Source organism: Amblyraja radiata, chromosome 24 (genome assembly GCF_010909765.2).
Source record: "Amblyraja radiata isolate CabotCenter1 chromosome 24, sAmbRad1.1.pri, whole genome shotgun sequence".
Classification (NCBI taxonomy): domain Eukaryota; kingdom Metazoa; phylum Chordata; class Chondrichthyes; order Rajiformes; family Rajidae; genus Amblyraja; species Amblyraja radiata.
In genome coordinates this window covers 21,360,343-21,379,983 of record NC_045979.1, presented here as the reverse complement: position 1 = coordinate 21,379,983, position 19,641 = coordinate 21,360,343, and the positions used below count along the sequence as shown (strand labels likewise).

Genomic DNA, 19,641 nt, shown 5'->3' with positions numbered 1-19,641 from the left:
TGATAAGATCATTATTTTTCATCTGGTACTTTAAATCCGTTAGGGAAAACTCCAGCACATGACGAGACTGCATTTTGGTGATTGTAAACCAGCACATCGCTCAAAACCTCGGAGAATAGAACAGCGACAAGCCATTCATTAAGAGATGCTGCCCATGGACCCGGACCTTGTAAAAGCTTTGAGGAGATGATGGGTAGCTGCCTGCCCTGGTAGCATGGCTATTTGGTGAAATTAACTGTGGGAGGGAATTCTTACACATCGTTGATTTTGAATTGATCAGCTCATCGCTGTTGCACTGAGGCAGTGATCATTCAGGATTAATCCCGTTGCTTTGGACATGGGAAACTATTGGTTGGGATCATACAACATAGAACAGGATCAGGCCCTTCAGCCCACAATATGCATGCCGAACATAACGCTACAACCAGCTTTACTTTAGACTTTAGAGGTGCAGAGCGGAAACAAGCCCTTCAGCCCTTCAAGGGACAATTTATAATTTTTTTAACCAAAGCCAATTAACCTACAAACCTGCACATCTTCAGAGTGTTGGAGGAACCCGGAGCACCCGGAGAAAACCCACGCGGTCATAGGGAGACCATACAAACTCCATACAGGCAGCACCCTTAGTCAGGACTGAACTGTGGCGAACATGAATTAAATGTAACAGCATTTAACGTCAGTGCAGCTCCTCAAATAAGAACCTCAGTATCAGACAAAATGTGTTGGAAAGAACTGCTGATGCTGGTTTACACCAAAGATAGACACAAATTGCTGGAGTAATTCAGGGGGACAGGCAGCACCTCTGGAGTAAAGGAACAGGTAACATTTCAGGTTGGGACCCTTCATCAGACAGAAAGAAGAGGTGGGGGTAAGGAATAAACAGGAGATTAGAAAATGCCAGAATAAAACACAGCCGGCAACAGATGACCTCAAGAAGGGTGGAGCCCACAATGGCTCATTGTTGGTTGGGGAAGGTGTGATAACAACTGAGATACAAGGATGCGAACAGTGGAACTGGTAGGATGACTACGGTGTGGGAGGGAGGCGGGGGTGGAGAGAATCAACGTTCATACCGCTGGGCTGTGAGCTGCCCAAGCGAAATATGAAGTGCTGTTCCTCCAATTGATGTGTGGCCTCACTCTGACAGTGGAGGCAGCCCAGGATAGAAATGTCAGTATGTTGCAGTGAACAAAATGCATTGCATTATGTATGCACGGATACAAAGCATGCACGGCTGCAAAGGATGCATGGGTAACTGCTGCACATTTGTCCATTTGTTGTGGTGCAGTTTGTATTGAGAAAGCGAAGGTGACAGTGACTGGCAAAAGTGAGAACAGATGCTGGTGAATGGGAGAAAATAATAGTAGAGAAAGATAATAACAGTAATAGATCAACTCCTTTCCAATCCTCCCAGCCAACCTTGCTACCATCAATGTCCCTGTCCTCCAGCCTCACCCTCTGGTAATCTTCTCCCCAGTAAAGAGGTTTCCCAAGATTATTTGGAAAGCGATTATTTTCAGGCTTATCCCATTACCTCAAAGCTGAAGTGTATTTCAGGAGGATCTCTGCCTGACCTGTTGAATTCTTGCAGCACTTTGTATTTTGCTCAAGATTCCATCATCTGCAGCTTCTTGTGTCTTCAAAAATACCAATTCTTCATCAGGGCCTTCAGGGCTCCTTGCCAAGCGTGTAAAGGGCAGCAGGCACATGCTGACTTATGTCCATCTGCCTAAGTTGTATTTTGATTAAATCCCTTCATCTCTAGAACCAGAGTTCAAACACATGTTGCCCAGACTGAGGGATTAAAAATTGGGTCTTAAGTGACATGAAACAAAGCAGAAAATGCTGGCAGTCAGTCAGCGTCTGTGGAGGAAAGAGGCGAAGGTAACAATCTTCAAAAAGAATTGTGGGAGTGAACAATGTTTTTCGAAAGGAGCAAATACATTAAAGTTTTTACTACATAAATCTGTATCAGGATGGCATCTATATTAATGCATTAGAATAATGTGAATCATTTTTGAAGAACTCATCAAGACACAGCTATTTATTTCTGCTGCAGAGAATTTGAAACCAGCTACTCAGAGAACATCAGCACGGGTCCTGAAGTAACTTTAGGCAAAGCACAGACAGCATATTAATAGATATTAGTTTAACTCGGGTGGCTTGATTGCAGACTTGCGGGTTATTTAAAGGTCACTACCTTGTTTTAATCAAGCGTGCAGTCACCATCAATTAACTCATGTTGATTAATTTCCGAATCAGGGAGTTTATTGTGAAAGTTGTGGACAGGTTTTAGAAGTAAGTGTATGCTTGTTCCACACTTCATTGGCAATTTGGCCAATTTATTAAATAATTAATATTTAATAAAAAGGAACTGCCGATGCTGGTTTATACCAAAAATAGACACAAAGTGCTGGAGTAACACAGCGGGTCAGGCAGCATCTCTGGAGAAAATGGATAGGTGACGTTTCAGGTCGGGTCGAGTCTGACGAAGGGTCCTGACACAAATTATCACCTATCCATGTTCTTCAGAGATGCTGCCAGGCTCACTGAGTTACTTCAGCACTTTATGTGTTTAAACAGAAACATACCCTTCTCCAGCAATGTTGCCTGGCCTGCTGAGTTACTGCAGTACTTTGTAGCTATCTTTTTCATCAAATCATTATGCATGTTGAGACTTAAACGATTGCATTGACTTTGAACATGTTGGCCTGACATCGCTGTGGCATTGTGAATCAGAATGCATACCATGGCACTCTGATGAACATTGCTCATATCAATGGCCAACAACGTCATTATACAATCTCATCAAACACACGTCATTGAATTGCCCGTCTCAGGTCACTTGAAGCACAAGCACCTGTGCTCTCAGTACTCAGTGCACACACTCACCACGCCAGAGGTGATGGTCGGGAACGTTGATGCTTAGACTTTATGGTTCAATGGTATTTGTCACGTGTACCGAAGTACGGTGACATTCATTTTTGTTTACAGTTCAGTACAAGTATCACTATACACAAGCAAATAGATACATCTCAGACACAGTACACGTGTATAGTAGTTATACACTGAGACAGCATACAGAGTCGCCAATTTGGCGGCATTTGCAAGTCCCAGTTGTTGTAAGTGCAGGGCGGCCGTTGTCCAGGTTAGCGGTGGCAGTGGCGGCAGGTAGTTCAGCCAGGAAGCGGCTATGAAGGTGGTGCTGGCCGGGGGTGGCAAGGGCAGCCATCGGTAGGTCTGTCCGCTATGACCAAAATCAACATCTGAAAAGAGTTTGTTGGTGGTTACCTCTATTCCAATGGAGGAAAAGACTCAATGTAGAAACAAAGAACTGCAGATGCTGATGGAGACCATCGGACTATCTTTAATCGGACTTTACTGGACTTTATCTTACACTGAATGTTATTCACGTTATTCCCTTACCCATACACTGTGGATGGCTCGATTGTAATCATTAGAGCCAGGATTTTGCCATAAATGCCATGATGCCTTTACATGCCTTTTTTGATGATTTCACCAGGATAATGCCTTTCTCATGATCGAGTGCCTAAATCAGCCTTTTATTTTACCATTTTGCAAAAAGGTCGCGTTATTTTCTCTAGTTGTACCATGATTACAATGACGTTTTCTATGTTAACACGTTAGTATTAATGTTATTATTAACGTGTTAACATAGCATAACTTACAAGAAAACTTCCACCATTGGGGCGAAACCGGGGGCGCCATTCATTCGTTCGTGCCGCTGTCCGCTGGTTCAGTCTTCTTATGTTGACAGCAACTTCAACAATGTTGTGCAGAAAATTAGAGATGAAGTTGCATGCAACAAAATATGGATCTCAATAGATGAGACAACTGCTGCTATGGGGAGTTATGTTGCCAATATGGTCATCAGTACACTGGAGGCAGGTCAACCATCAAAGGAGTATTTGTTGACATCAAAAGTATTGGAGAAGTCAAACAGCTCAACTAATGCTCAGTTGTTTACATCTTCACTTGCTGTACTTTGGCCAGAAGGTATAAAACATGAGAATGTTCTTCTGTTTGTGACTAAAAGTTTTATTCCCCAAAATATTGCATTTGACATGCTTAACTCAAGGACTTCATAGAATTGCCAAGCACATATGTAGCTTGTTTCCAAATGTCGGTGCCTAGTTTCCAATGTCAAGAAAATCTTCCTCAAAGCACCGTGCAGTTGTTCAAGGTAATGACACCCGAGATTCCGCTACCTCCTCAGCCCGTTTGGACTAGAAATCGTCAACTGTTTTGAAAAAGAAGAATTTGCTGCAGTCAGGGTTGTCAGTGAAATCATGCAGAAAATGTTCCTCCACCGCGATCTTGTGTTTATTGCTTCCAATTTTGCAAACTTCCCACAAGCTATCACTTCCCTTGAGAAACGTGGCGAAACATTAATGAATAACTTGCAGGTTTTCAACAAAGTAACTGACGATATTCGTAAAGTTACTGGCGATGTAGGTAAAGACATACAAGGAAAATGTGAGAGAGTCACGTGGGTTTTCTCCGGGTGCTCCGGTTTCCTCCCACACTCGAAGGACATACAGGTTTGTAGGTTAGTTGGCTTAGGTAAAAATAAATTGTAAATTATCCTTAGTGTGTACAATAGTGCTAGTGTATGGGGTGATTGCTGGTTGGCGCAGACTCAGTGGGCCGAAGGGCCTGTTTCGCACTGAATCTCCAAATATGACACAGGATAACTAACTCCAGATCAGCCTGTTTCCAGGAGATCTCTTGGAAGAGAGAGCCTCTGTGCAATTAACTGTAAACAGACAACAAAATGATACATTTTCTCCGGCAGCATCAATGTCTAGAGCTCAGTGACTTGTATACAAAAGTTTTAATGCAGAGTCAACTCAGCTTACTGGAGCATGAATTAAATTATATAAATCCTGTAATTTCACTGCCATTCCTTCAAGTATTTTAGCAATTCCAGTGATCACTCAGGCCAGTTCCATCAGACAGCTGGCATTCATACAATGATTTCCACATGCAGCCTGGAACGGCAAATTGAAATACTTTATTCAATATGTAATTAGAAAATGAGAAGTATTTCAAGTTCAATATAATGAGAATCCTTCCCCTCTCACCTTAAACCTATATTCTTTGGTTCTTGATTCCCCTACTCCAGGTAAAAGACTGTGCATTCACCCAATCTATTCTCCTCTTGATTTTACACACTTCTATAAGATCCACCCTGAGCTTTCTACATCCAAGGAATAGTCTCAGCCTGCCCAATCTCACCCGATAGCTCAGGCCCTTGGGGCCAAGTTAGGCACAGAACACATTCAGTGGTAGGCCATTTGAGCCCACTCCACAGTCATAGAGTCATAGAGTCTTACAGCGCAGAAACAAGCCCTTCAGCCCAACTTGTAAACACCGGCCAACATGTCCCATCTACACTAGTCCCACCTGCCTGCGTTTGGCCAATATCTCTCTAAAGCCGTCATGCATGTACTATTATCATTTCTCTTCTCTCTGCCCACATCCTTTGATGTCTTTTGCATCTAGAAATTTTCTCCTTCTTAAAAAAATAATGCAGAGTTTGATGTAATGCTTTATATAAATCAAATGAGATCTTCAGGGAGATTAGATAGACATTTACAAAATGTACAAGAGCTCATTTCATTATTTCTACTTTAATAATTAAAAGGGTACGGAAATGAATTACAATGAGCAGAGCTGATTACCAATTACAGCATTATCTTTTATTAAAGCTTTAAATGGAATAATATTTAAATAACTGCATTATGTTCGAGGAACAGAGGACATAGGTTTAAGGTGAAGGGGAAAAGATTTCATCGGTAACCTTTTCATACAAAGGGTGGTGGGTGTATGGAACAAGCTGCCAGAGGAGGTAGTTGAGGCAGCGACTATCCCAACATTTAAGAAGCAGTTAGACAGGTACAAGTATAGGACAGGTTTGGAGGGATATGGACCTAATGCTGGCAGGTGGGACTAGTGTAGCTGGGATATGTTGGCCCGTGTGGGCAAGTTGGGCCAAAGATCCTGTTTCCACACTGTATCACTCTATGACTCTATGTCACAAGATGGGAACACAACAAGTTCAGGTGCAATGGGATATGTGATATATTTTAGCCACACACTGTAAAAGCTGTTGCTATTTAGTTCATGAACATGTAAAAGATTCCAACAGGCACCTACACATAAGTGGCGATTTTCTGCAAGGAATTGTGCTGCCTAAGTGGAGGGATCCTACAAATGAAATTTGCAAACAAAAATGAAAGGGATAAACGTTTCTGCGACACAGAATCATTGTCGGGTCAGAAAGAAGTGAATATGCTAATTTTCTCCCCTTCCCCCCACCCCCCCCCCCTCCCTCTAGCTTTATGTTTCATTCCACTTTTATACGGCCTTTCTCTTTATCTGACACCCTTTGTCTCCTTGTCATCTCTAGCTTTTGTCTGTCCATCTGCCGATCAAAATCCTCCCTCACCTGTATCCACCTATCACTTGCCAGTCTTTGTCCCACCACTCCTCCCTTTTCCAGCTTTCTCCCCTCACTACAATCAGTCTGAATAAGGGTCCCGACCCAAAACGTCACCTAACCATGTCCTCCAGAGATGCTGTCTGACCCGAAGGAACTGCAAATGCCGGTTTATAACGATGATAGACACAAAATGCTGAAGTAACACAGCAGGTCAGGCAGCATATCTGCAGGAAAGGAAAAGGTGACTTTTCGGGTTGGAAGCCTTCTTCAGCACACTGTGTTCTGTGCAAGATTCTAGCATCTGCAGTTCCTTGAGTATTCTTATTTACCCTCTTTTGAGAGAAGAGATCTCTTCATTCTCTTTGTTCTTCCCTGCTGCTTAGTAGCAATGGTTATCAGCATTGTGTCTGGTTTGAAGTTTCATTTAGGTTAATGAAATAAAAATGATGCCCATTTGCACAGATGTGTCTAATTTACTGCATTGAGAGCTTCCATTTACAGAGACCATTTATATAGACGGAGAACAATTTCTGACTTGATGCTTCATTTATTTGCCCATGTGCAGGTAATAAAAGTAAGAGTCATTACATTTGTATCCGGTCACCACAAAAATAATCCAACTATTGTAAATGGGAAGGCAGCCTGTAACAATCCTTGATGCACTGTGTATGAAGGTCGTGGGAGGACTCAACTGTACGTGATGTTACAGATGGAGACGCAAGCGTTTACACTGCAACAGACTCTTTACCGTTCTTTACCAAAAGCACTGGTTCATGTCAAAAATCTTTCAACCAGGATTCCCAACCCCAATCACAGAGAAAAAACATTGCTTAGTCTAGAGATACAGCGTAGAAGCAGGTCCTTCGGCCCACCAAGTCCGCGCCAACTAACGATCACCCATACACTAGATCTACTGGATTTACAGAGGCCAATTAATCCAGAAACCTGCAAGTCTTTAGGATGTGGGAGGAACCTGGAGCACCAAGAGGAAGCCAATGCGGTCAGAGGGAGAATTAGAATTAGAATTAGATCCTTTATTTGTCATTCAGACCTTACGGTCTGAACGAAATGTCGTTACCTGCAGCCATACATACAATAATAAACAACAGAACAGACAGTAAACACAAATTAACATCCACCACAGTGAGTCCACCAAGCACCTCCTCACTGTGATGGAGGCAAAACTCTTAGAGCTGCTGTCTCTTCCCTCCTCCTCTCCCTCTGCGCTGAGGCGATACCCCACCGGGCGATGGTAAGTCAGTCCCGCGGCTCACCGAGCTCCGCGAACGGGCCGGTTCAAACTCCGTGGCCCGGGGGTGGTCGAAGCTGCCGCCCTCCAGAACATGCAAACGCCGTACAGACACCACCATTGGTCAGGATCGAACACAGGTCTCTGGGGCCGTGAGGCAGCAGCTCTAACGCTGCAGCAATTTAATCATTAAATGGGTGATAGCTACTCAGATAATTTTAATACTGAATTATTATTCAACCATTTGAGTGTTGCAGCTGGTAGAGCTGCTTCCTCACAGTGCTGGTGATCTGGGTTAAATCCTGACTTTGGTGCTGTCTGTGTGACCACATTGGTTTCCTCTTTTTAAATCCCCTTTTAAATCCTTCCCCTCTCACCTTACTATTTGATGCCGAAGGCACTGTGCATTCACCCTATCATCTCCACTCATCTGCTCCCCTATGTCCTCTGGTTCTTGATTGTCCTACTCTGGGAAAAGATTCTGAGTCTGAACTCTGAATCTGAGTCTGAAAGGATTCTGTAGAAAGGTCTCGACCCGAAACGTCACCCATTCCTTCTAGCCATCTGCCTGTCCCGCTGAGTTACTCCAGCATTTTGCGTCTATCTGGGAAAAGATTCTGTGGATTCACCCTATCTATTTCCCTCATGATCTTATACACCTTCATAAGATCGCCCCCTCAGCCTCTTGCACTCTAAGGAATAAAGTCTTTGCCTGCCCAACCTCTCCCTGTAGCTCAGGCCCTCGAGTCCTAGCAACATCCTCGTAAATCTACTCTGGCACTCTTTCCAACCGAAAGACATATCCTCCTTAATATGTTTCCCCTTATTAATAATATATCTTCTAAAAGCTGTTAATGTGGATTTGTTATAAACCCAGTCATTCTCTGCTGTGCTCCGTAAATGCTGAGGAGGAGCCAGGGATTTGCAAACATGGTTTTCTTCAAAGAAACAATTATCTTTTAATTGAGTTAAGGTGTGATTGTCAATTAAACTCCATTCCCTCAAAGATGGGTTTCTTCACAACTATTCTACTCTGTGGTCTGTGCAGAGTTTTAGTTTAGCAGCAGAACGGTCTGTGTTATTGATCTAATGTCCACACACTTGTAATCTGAGGAAACTGAAATTGGAAACCAAAATGCTATCGGAAGCTGGATCTTTGCATATTTTTGAGGCGGAGATGGTTGGATTTTTGAGAAGTAGGGATGGACAATTAGTGTGCATAGCGGGAATGTAGGGCTGAGGTTACAAGCAGATGGTCATTTTATAACAGTGGAGGAGGCGCAAGGAGCCAGTTGACTTTGCCCTGCTTCGAACCCACATGAATTTTACCCCCCAAAAAGCAAAGATGTTCAAGGCAATCAAATGGGGAAAAAAAGTTAATAGAATGAATAATTTGAAAAGGCAAATGGTAGAGGGTTGATGAATAAAAAGAAAGATTTGCGTTCACAGGGCATTCTTCGCAGTCTCTCCTGGTGTTAAAATACAACACTTCAAATGTACACCATTGATTATGAAGAGATGTTAGAAGCATGGAAACCAAACCAAATTTCTGAAGTAGGTTCTTGACCCGAAACGACACCTATTCCTTTTCTCCAGAGATGCTGTCTGACCTGCTGAGTTATTCCAGTTTTTTTGTGTCTATCTACAGATTTCTTGTTGATAAACAACACATAGTTCATGATACCAGGGACATCTCTCTGGCTCTTAAAGTCATACAGAATCATACAGCAGAGAAACAAGCTCTTTGGCACAGCTTACTCATGCTGACTAAGCTAGTCCCGTTTTCCCTGCGTTTGGCCCAAATCTCTCGAAACCTTTCCAATCCATGGGCCTGTCCAAATAATTTTAGGCTATCCCTCAGAGTAATGCTGTGGATTTTTACTTTTTCTTAGGCCAAAATTCGAACTGAATTTTAATAGCATGCCTCTGAGGGATTATTAAATACCTTCTGAATATCCAATTTCATTATAATTACAGAATTCCAATTACATAATCTTCAAGAAAGGCTTTTGTAGCCTTTGGCTGTACCCCAGCATCACAGCAAGAATTACTAATGTATAGAGATTGAAAAATGTGGTCAAAATCTCCAATATTTCCGTACTGATCTCTATCAACAGTTTGAGGTACTTTAAAACTGGGTTAGCTAGTTAGTTCCGTTGTACCACTGCTGTAAGTAAGAATTTCATTGTTCTGTTTCGAGACATATGATAATAAAACGCACTTGACTCAGAAACGGATAGGTTAAATGAGTCTTTTACCCAGAGAAGGGGAATGAAGAACCATAGGGCAATAAGGTGAGGGCAGAAAGATTTAATGGGAAACTGAGGGGCAACTTTTTTTACACAAAGGGTGGTAGGAACAAGGATAAGGAACAAGCTGCAGGAGGAGGTAATTGAGGCAGATACCATCACAATGCTTAAGAAACATTTGGACAGGTGCATGTACTATCTGATATCAGTCTGAAGAAGGGTCCCGACCAGAAACATCACTACCCGTGTCCTCTAGAGATTCTGCCTGACCTGCTGAGTTACTCCAGCAGTTTGTGTCTTTTTTATTTCCAACCCTCATTTCCCAAACACAACATTTTTTATATTATGCTCCGTAGAATATCCATACCTGGGAATATGGTGTACGGTTGCTTGGAGAAGGCTTTCAAATGTATTATAATTTTGAGACGTAAACTATTTCTAGGGCAGCATAGAGGTGCAGCTGGTAGTGCTGCTGCTTCACAGTGCCAGAGACACGGGTTCAATCCTGACTTCGGGTGCTGTCTGCGTGGAGTTTGAACGTTCTCCCTGTGACCGTGTAGGTTTCCTCCGGGTGCTCCGGTTTCCTCCCACATCGCAAAGACGTTCGGGTTTTTAGGGAATGTGTAGGGAGTGAATGAGAAAGTGGGACAATATTTAACCGGTGTGCACAGGTGATCGAGGGTTGGCATAGACCTGGTGGGCTGAAGTGCCTGTTTCCATGCTGCATGCTTCAATCAATTAATTCTTCAGGTCATCAGCTCCTCCAGGAGTTCCTCGAGCTGCAGATACTGATGCAGGATGCGATGGCAATGGATCCATCAACCCCTAGAACTACAACATCATGAACCCCGCTACCTCACCCCTCCACGGCACTGTCTGTCTGGAGTTTGCATGTTCGACCCTGACCTCGCCTGCTGTCTATGTGGAGTTTGCATGTTCTCCCATATGACGTTCTGCATATGACTTTCCACCAGGAGCTATCATTTCTTCCCATATTCCACATTCTCACTGCAAGTAAGAATGTCATTGTTCCATTCCATGGTGCACATGACAATAAAACACTCCGCACTCTCTTCCCACTTTCCAAAGACATGTTGGTATTTTAAATTGGCTACCGTAAAGAAAACCCCTCAAATGCAGGTGAAGAGTAGAAGGGAACTAATGGACGTACGAGTATTGCAGGTATGCAAGCAAACTGGCAGAGTGGGCAAGGGACTGAAAGGATCGTTCTGCTGGAAAATAGCATGGTCCCAATGGGCCGAATTGCCTCCTCTGTGTCATTAGTAAGTAAATGTATAATATCACTTGCCATTCCATGCCTGTCTTCAAGTATTTGTTGATTTTAACTCATTCATTTATTCCAGAACATCCACCCTCATCCATCATCACTGATTTAGTTTCCAGGTGAGGTGTCAGTATATTTGTGTCAGCTGACTTTAATTAACCACTTTCAGCTGCTCCCAATTAGCTGGGAGATTGACGGCTTCTTATTCACCGTTTAATGTCATTCCAATTTAAATACAAGATTAAGTAAATTGAATTGTAAACATAATTAAATACATTTTTTAAACAGAGTCATACGGCACAGTAACAGGCCCGGCTACCAAGATGGTCCATCAAAGCTAGTCCCGTTTGCCTGCATAATAATAATAATAATAATAATAATATATCTTTTATTGTCATTGCACGTCAGTGCAACGAGATTTAGTGTGCAGCTCCACTGATGTACAAGAAAGGTAAATAAATACAATACATAAATAAACAAGCTGAATTGATTGACGTGACCATCTGAGGGAGACTGTCCAAAGGGGGTGGGTGGGGGGGCACTCATTAGGGCCGGTTCAGAGCCGCTATAGCTCTTGGGATAAAACTGTTCCTGAGTCTGGAGGTTCGGGCGTAGAAGGCCTTGTAACGTCTGCCGGAGGGAAGTAGTTGAAACAGACCGTGGCAGGGGTGTGATGAGTCCTTATGGATGCTGAGGGCCTTCCTGAGGCACCGCGTGTGGTAGATGCCCTCCAAGGCTGGTAGCTCTGTCCCGATGATCCTCTGCGCTCTGTTGACGACACGCTGAAGAGCTCTCCTCTCCGCCTCCGTGCAGCTGAGATACCACACAGAGATGCCATACGTTAGTATGCTCTCTGTGGTGCAGCGGTAGAATGTTGTCAGCAGCTGTTGGGGCAGACCAGTCTTTTTTAATGTCCTCAGGAAGAACAGTCGTTGCTGTGCCTTCTTGACCAGCGCGGCGGTGTTTGTGGACCATGTGAGGTCTTCTGAAATGTGAGTGCCCAGAAACTTAAAGCTGGACACTCTCTCCACACTTTCCCCATAAATGGAGATTGGGGCGTATTCTCCAGAATGGGACCTCCTGAAGTCAATAATCAGCTCCTTGGTCTTAGAGGTGTTTAGTGCCAAGTTGTTATTGGCGCACCAGTCCGCCAGGTTCTGCACCTCCGCTCTGTATTTTGTTTCATCACCGTTGGTGATCAGCCCAATCACTGTTGTGTCGTCTGCAAACTTCATGATGGTGTTGGCCCCTATCCCCTTCCTATCTGTGTACCTCTGCAGAATTCTCTGCAATAAGTGGAATTCTCTGCCACAGAAGGCAGTGGAGGCCAATCCACTGGATGTTTTCAAGAGAGAGGTAGATATAGCTCTCAGGGCTGAAGAAGGGTCTCGACCCGAAACGTCACCCATTCCTTCTCTCCACAGATGCTGCCTGACCTGCTGAGTTACTCCATTTTTGTGTCTACCTTAGGCCTTAGGGCTAATGGAATCAAGGGATATGGGGAGAAAGTAGGAACGGGGAACTGATTTTGGATGATCAGCCATGATCGTATTGAATGGCGGTGCTGGCTCGGAGGGTCGAATGGCCTACTCTTGCACCTATTTTCTATGTTTATATGTTTCTACCTGCCCAAATGTTTTTTTAATAGTTTTGTATGTAATTTTTAATCTGAAATACAACCCGTGGTGTAAAAACGCATGGTCGATGGTTAGTGCGGACTTGGTGAGCCAAAGGGCATGTTTCTATAATAGTGTACAAAGTGCTGGAGTAACTCAGCGGGTCAGGCAACATCTCAGTTTGGCTGATTGCAGTAGGGGGGAGTAGCTGGAAAAGAGAGGTGAGTGCGGGATAAAGTCTGGCAAGTGATAGGTGGATACAGTTGAGGTGGGATTGTCCTGCCCCACCTTTCTCCTTCCTACGTCACCTATCTGTGTTCTCCAGAGATGCTGCCTGACCTGTTGAGTTACTCCAGCTTTTTGTATGCTTTTACAGAAACTTTCTTCACAATTTATATTAATTGCTTGGAAATATAGACAAAGCACAAAGTCTCCAAGTGAGTTTACAATACTAGATGGAAAAGTGGAGGTGTGCGAAAGACACAAATAGATTTAAACAAAAGTGCTGGAAGAACTCAGCAAGTCAAGTTGATCCTTATGTCCTTACATTCTGTCACCAGGTCAAATAAACCTAATGTGAAAGTTACAAATAAAACAAAAGATCACAAATACAAATCCAAGGTTAATTATAAAATTATGTAAAAGTGTTGAATAATCTTGGATTAAAACTCAAACATTTCTTGTTACTCACCAAGAGTCAAGAAGGTTTAATTATCATCTGCACTAACAAGGGAACAATGTGATTCTTACTTGCTGCAACTTTATAGGGCCATTATGCAATGTACACATTGATAAATATAGAGTAATCAATAATACAATGAATTAATAATCAATCAGATTCAATAACCAGTCCACAATAGTGCAGGGAACAAAGTCTGGAGTACAACCAAAGATACACTCTATAGAAGGTCATAGTTGCTGAGGTTATTGTCTGTTCAGTGTTCAGAGCCTGATGGTTGTTGGGAAGAAGCTGTTTTTGAACTGGGACATCATGGTTCACAGTTCTCTGTACCTTCTGAGAGTATGGGCAGGGTGATGTGGGTCCATAGAAACATAGAAAATAGGTGCAGGAGTAGGCCATTCGGCCCTTGGAGCCTGCACCGTCATTCAATATGATGATGGCTGATCATCCAACTCAGTATCCTGTACATGCCTTCTCTCCATACCCCCTGATCCCTTTAGCCACAAGGGCCACATCTAACTCCCTCTTAAATATAGCCTCAACTACCTTCTGTGGCAGAGAATTCCACAGATTCACCACTCTCTGTGTGAAAAATGTTTTTCTCATCTCGGTCCTAAAGAATTTCCCCCTTATCCTTAAACTGTGACCCCTTGTTCTGGACTTCCCCAACATCGGGAACAATCTTCCTGCATCTAGCCTGTCCAACCCCTTAAGAATTTTGTAAGTTTCTATAAGATCCCCCCTCAATCTTCTAAATTCTGGCGAGTACAAGCCGAGTCTATCCAATCTTTCTTCATATGAAAATCCTGACATCTCAGGAATCAGTCTGGTGAACCTTCTCTGTACTCCCTCTATGGCAAGAATGTCTTTCCTCAGATTTGGAGACCAAAACTGTACGCAATACTCCAGGTGTGGTCTCACCAAGACCCTGTACAACTGTAGTAGAACCTCCCTGCTCCTATACTCAAATCCTTTTGCTATGAAAGCTAACATACCATTCGCTTTCTATGCTGGCTGCCTTTTCGAGGCAGCACCTCCTGTAGATCCAGTCAGTAATGATAGATAGTACATGGAGTTGGGCTCTTAAGTCCCATCCCACAACCTCTATCCACATCATTGATGAATCAAATGCAACAAGATTTATAGTTATAATTACGTCGCCATTAAAATTTAACGGGAGCAGCTTTATATATATATATTTTATGATGCTGCCAGCAAATCTTCCGCAAGAAATTCTTCACTTGAAGCAATCGTCATAGATCTCAAAAGATCAATTGATTACATGTCCAGCAATTTCATCAAATAACTCACACGCCCGTGACATGTTCAAAATTAATCAGGTCCAGGAAGACTTGTTTCTGAAGTCTTTTCATCTCCATTTTATCGTCTGGTTTCTCTGAAGTCTCATTTGCCAGAGAAGGGAGATTTAATAGCATAACATAATATTTTCTGGGTGCAGCAGCTGAGATGTTGTTGGCTGGCAAGGTTAATACATGTTCTTTTACTCTTACGAAAACTCGATTGGTGTCTCTTCCTAATTACACACGACTTTAACTCAAACCCGAGAATGTTTGAATGCCTTTTCCTTCAATGTCGCAAATTATTTTTCTCCCATTGCAGTTAATAGGTTTAGGTTTATTATTGATATGTGTACCGGAGTACAGTGAAAAGTCTGTGTTTACGTGCTATCCAGTCAGATTGATTGATTGATATAATTGATATAATTTAATTGCCACACAACCAAGGTCGGTGGTATTTGGGTTGCCAGCAGCGGTACAATAATAAAGAACACAACCACAATAAAAATTTTACACAAACATCCACCACAGCATTCATCACTGTGGTGGAAGGCACAGAGCTTGACCAGTCCTCCTCCATTTTCCCCCGTGGTCGGGACCACCACCCTCCACAGCCGTTGCTGCGGGCGTCCAGATGGTAAGGGACAAAGTCAAAGTCAAGGTGAGTCCAGGATCGGCTCTTCCCAACCAGAGACCGCGGCTTCAGGCTGGTGAAGGCCGCAGGCCGGCGGTCAAAGTTTTAAAGTACCTGCCGAGCCGCAGCCGGAAGCACCGCTGTCTGCAGGGCCGGCGGTCGAAGCTCCCCTCCTGGGGTGATGTTAAGTCCATGCCGCATGTTAAGTTCTTCTTCCCCCCGGGTCCTCCACGAGGGATCCCGGGCTGTAGACGCCGCACCAGCTGGAGTTCTGCAGACCGCGGCTTCAGGCTGCCGGCTGCCGCGGGCCAGCGTAACGGAGCGCTCCCCTCCAGTGAGGTCTCACCCGCTCCACAACGAGAGTCCACGCTGCGCCCGCCGCTGAAGCTCCGGGCGCGTCTCCGGGAAAGTCCGCGCCGATCCTTGCTGTTAGGCCACGGGGGAGGCGACCTGAAAAAATCGCTTCTCCGTGGAAGAGGCGGCCGAAACGGTTTCCCCCTTACCCCCCCCACACCACCCCCCACACATAACACACAAAGAAACATTAAAAACACACTTTTAAACATACTAAAAAAAAAAAAAAAAAAAAAAAAATGCTATACATGTATACAATCCAGCCTAGAGTGTAAAATATAGTGTCTCAACAGATAGAAGGTGGGTTTAGTTCGTTTATTGTCACGTGTACCGAGGTACAGTCAAAATCTTTTTGCTGCGTGCTAACCGGCCTGCGGAGAAACTATACATGATTACAATCGAGGATTCCACAGTGTACAGCATGGCATCAGCTCAAGGAGTATTGGATGAATCTTTAAAATACAAACCTGTGTGGAAGACACATTCAACCACTTGCATTAATAGCAGTGGATAAATCTGTTGGCCTAATTTTTGGTGATCATCATGTGTGTTATTATCGTACATGAACACGTCAGAGACATACTTCATAAGTTGAGAGTGGCAGAGTTTAAGGTTGTGGGTTTAGACTTTAGACTAGAAATACTGAGTGGAAACAGGCTCTTTGGCCCACTGAGTCCGCGCCGACCATTGATTACCCCGTACACGAGCACTATCCTACACACTAGGGATAATTTTCAATTTTACCGAAGCCCATTCATCTACAAACCTGCCCGTCTTTGGAGTGTGGGAGGAAACCGGAGCACCCAGAGAAAACTCATGCAGTTACAGGAAAAACGTGAAAACTCTGTACAGACAGCATCCATAGACAGGATCGAACCCGGGTCTCTGGCGTGGTAAGGCAGCACATCTACCACCTTGCCAGGCAATCACAATGTGGGGGCTCTACCAATTTCATGAGGCAGGCCCGTCATGAGTGGGTGCAAATATCTGATCTTTCAATGATCAATGAAGAGAAGCCAAAGGTCTTGCATCCTCCAAGACCAAAATTAATTGTTAGTTGTTATACAGAGAGTGGAGGGTGCTGGCGGTGTTTGTGGAGGCTGATACGATAATGGCATTTAAGAGGTTTTTAGAATGGCACATTGATATGCAGGGAATTGAAGGATATGGATAACATGCAGGCAGAGAAGATTAGTTTATCTTGGCATCATGTTCAGCACAGACATTGTGGGCTGAAGGGCCTGTTCCTAAGTTCCACAAGGGACCCATTTCTGTGCCCGTCAGGCAGAATCTCTGGAGAACATGGATGGGTGACGTTTCTTCAGTCTGAACATGGATAGGTGACGTTTCGAGTCGGGACCCTTCTGCAGTGTGAACACGAAATGTTCTCCAGAGAACTGCCTGATCCTCTGGCACTTTCTGTGTTTTTTGGTAATAAGCCTGCAATTCCTTGTGTCTACATTGCTGTGCAATATGGCTCAACGAGTCTCTGCAAACTGCTGCTTTATTAAACATTCATCAGAAATAATCAGTCTAACTCTCTTGCGTGTTCTCATGCCAGGCAGTATTTCCATGCAGTTTCAGTACACTAGAGACAAGCAGCAGGGATATTCAATATTAGCAACTGTATGGGAAGAGGTGGGAATAGAACATTAAATGTGGAGTCAAGAAAAACATACATCCAACTTTGACCCTGTCTAAGCAGTGAAATCAGGTGAGCAATAACCATTTAACCACACCTGTGTGAGATGTAACCCTACCTACTGCTGTTAGGAGGTGGTGAAGGTGCCTTTAGCTTCAACTTCACGGTTTCAACAGGCAGGAAGTGGTCAGAGGAATGGTTAAAATCCTAACACCAAGTCATTGAGTTCCCGGTGAATTGATACTGGTGGCGATTGAAGTGTAGTTGGTCTAGTGTCCAACAAAGGTCTGGTAATTTAAGATGCAAGCATTGCAGCTCAATATCATAATCACTACCTTGTATTTGGTCAGGGCCTACACTGGACTTTATTTCTGAACGTGTAACAATACAATGCTGTAACACTGTATTCTGCAAGTGCAAGATAAAATCTAGTAAAGTCTGATTGAAGATGGGAAGGTCTCAGTGGTTGGTCATGACCGCTTACTCATGTACAGTTTGATTTGACTGGAAAGCATGCAAACAAAAGCTTTTCAAAGTATCTCCTCAGTATACTGTATGTGACAATAATAAACCAGTACTAATACCAAGTCAGAGACAAAATGTTGGAGTAATTCAGCGGGACAGGCAGCATCTCTGGAGAGAAGGAAAGGGTGACGTTTCGGGTGGAGACTCTTCTTCAGACTCCGGTCAGGATGCTGCCTGTCTAATACTCAAATAAATATCTGCGGTTCAAACCAGTATCTGCAGTTCCTTCCTACACTGATACCAAGTCATTTCTGAAAATTCCCTGAGAGCCAAAACGTACAAACGTCACCGTTAAGGCATCCAGTTTTCAGGTTCTAATACCAAATTTTGCTCTTCATTGAGTTGAATATATTCGGGATATCGTGGTGAAGTGAGTGCTCTAGTGTCCAGAGATTGGATTGTTTATCTGGAAACACTCAATCTTCACTTCAACAGCCGGGGGATTTAAAGTGAAGGAAATAACTCATCCTGAAATTAAAAACTAATGTTAGTAACAGGGACCAAATGTCATTGTATACTGGAAATCTGCTGAGCCTGTGGGTTCTGGCCTGTATGTGTCTCCAGACAAAAGCAATGCGATCCATTCGGCACTCCCAACATCAGTTGCTCGAAAATGGGCAATGAACAGATTTCAGACAAGTGAGGTCATGAGTGAAAAAATAAACTGAGGAACAAGGAGTAAAAGTCAGGTTGATGATGGGACCCGACCCGAAACATCACCTCTCCATGTTCTCCAGATGCTGCCTGGCCCGCTAGATTACTCCAGCATTTTGTGTCTTTTTTTTGTAAACCAGCGTCTGCAGTTCCTCGTTTCTACTCTCAAGTGAAAAGCAAGTTTCATTCTATGAATATGCAGTTGAAACCAGTTTTAGTAACAATTCCCTGACAGGCAAAATGTATAAACATTACCATTAACTTTAGGCAAATCTACAAACATTACTTTTAAGGCAAAGTCCCGCTGTGTTACTCCAGCTTTTTGTGCCTATTTTTCGGTTTAAACCAGTATCTGCAGTTCCTTCTTACACATTACCTTTAAGGCAAACAGCTTTTAGTTTGTGATAACAAATGTTGCTCTTCGCTGAATTGAATATATTAGGGATATCGTGGATATGTATTTTCATAAAATGTGAAGTCTGTTAATAAATATTTCTTGCACGTCTGCCAGATGTGAGATTAACAGAAGGTTATTTGTCCTGTAGCCACCGGCCTCATTATGGGATGCATGATTTACCCAGATGGTTGGGACTCTGATGCAGTCAGACAGATGTGTGGCAACAAAACGGACAAGTACAGCTTGGGAGCATGCTCGGTCCGCTGGGCATACATCTTAGCCATAATCGGCATCCTGGACGCTCTCATCCTCTCCTTCCTGGCCTTTGTGCTGGGCAACAGGCAAGACAGCCTTCTGCCTGAAGACTTTAAGGTGGAAAACAAGGGTAAGCGATTTTATGCTTTGTATCTTGCAACGGATTTCATCCCATTGTTTAGTTTAGTGATTGATACAGAGCAGGCCCTTCGGCCCACCTAGTCCGCACCGACCAGCGATCATTAACACTATCCTACACACACAAGGGACATTATACCAAGCCAATTAACTTAAAAAACCTGTACGTCTTTGGAGTGCGGGAGGAAACCGAAGGT

At 43.6% G+C, this 19,641-nt stretch overlaps 1 protein-coding gene across 1 annotated transcript in view; it reads left to right on the top strand.

Moving 5' to 3' along the window:
* The window catches only part of LOC116986839 (LHFPL tetraspan subfamily member 5 protein-like), a 64,730-nt gene that overhangs the window by 19,522 nt on the left and 25,567 nt on the right, over positions 1 to 19,641 (top strand). Inside the window, 1 exon segment of the mRNA XM_033042571.1 lies at positions 19,200 to 19,436. Within this exon segment, the coding sequence (XP_032898462.1) occupies positions 19,200 to 19,436 (237 nt within the window).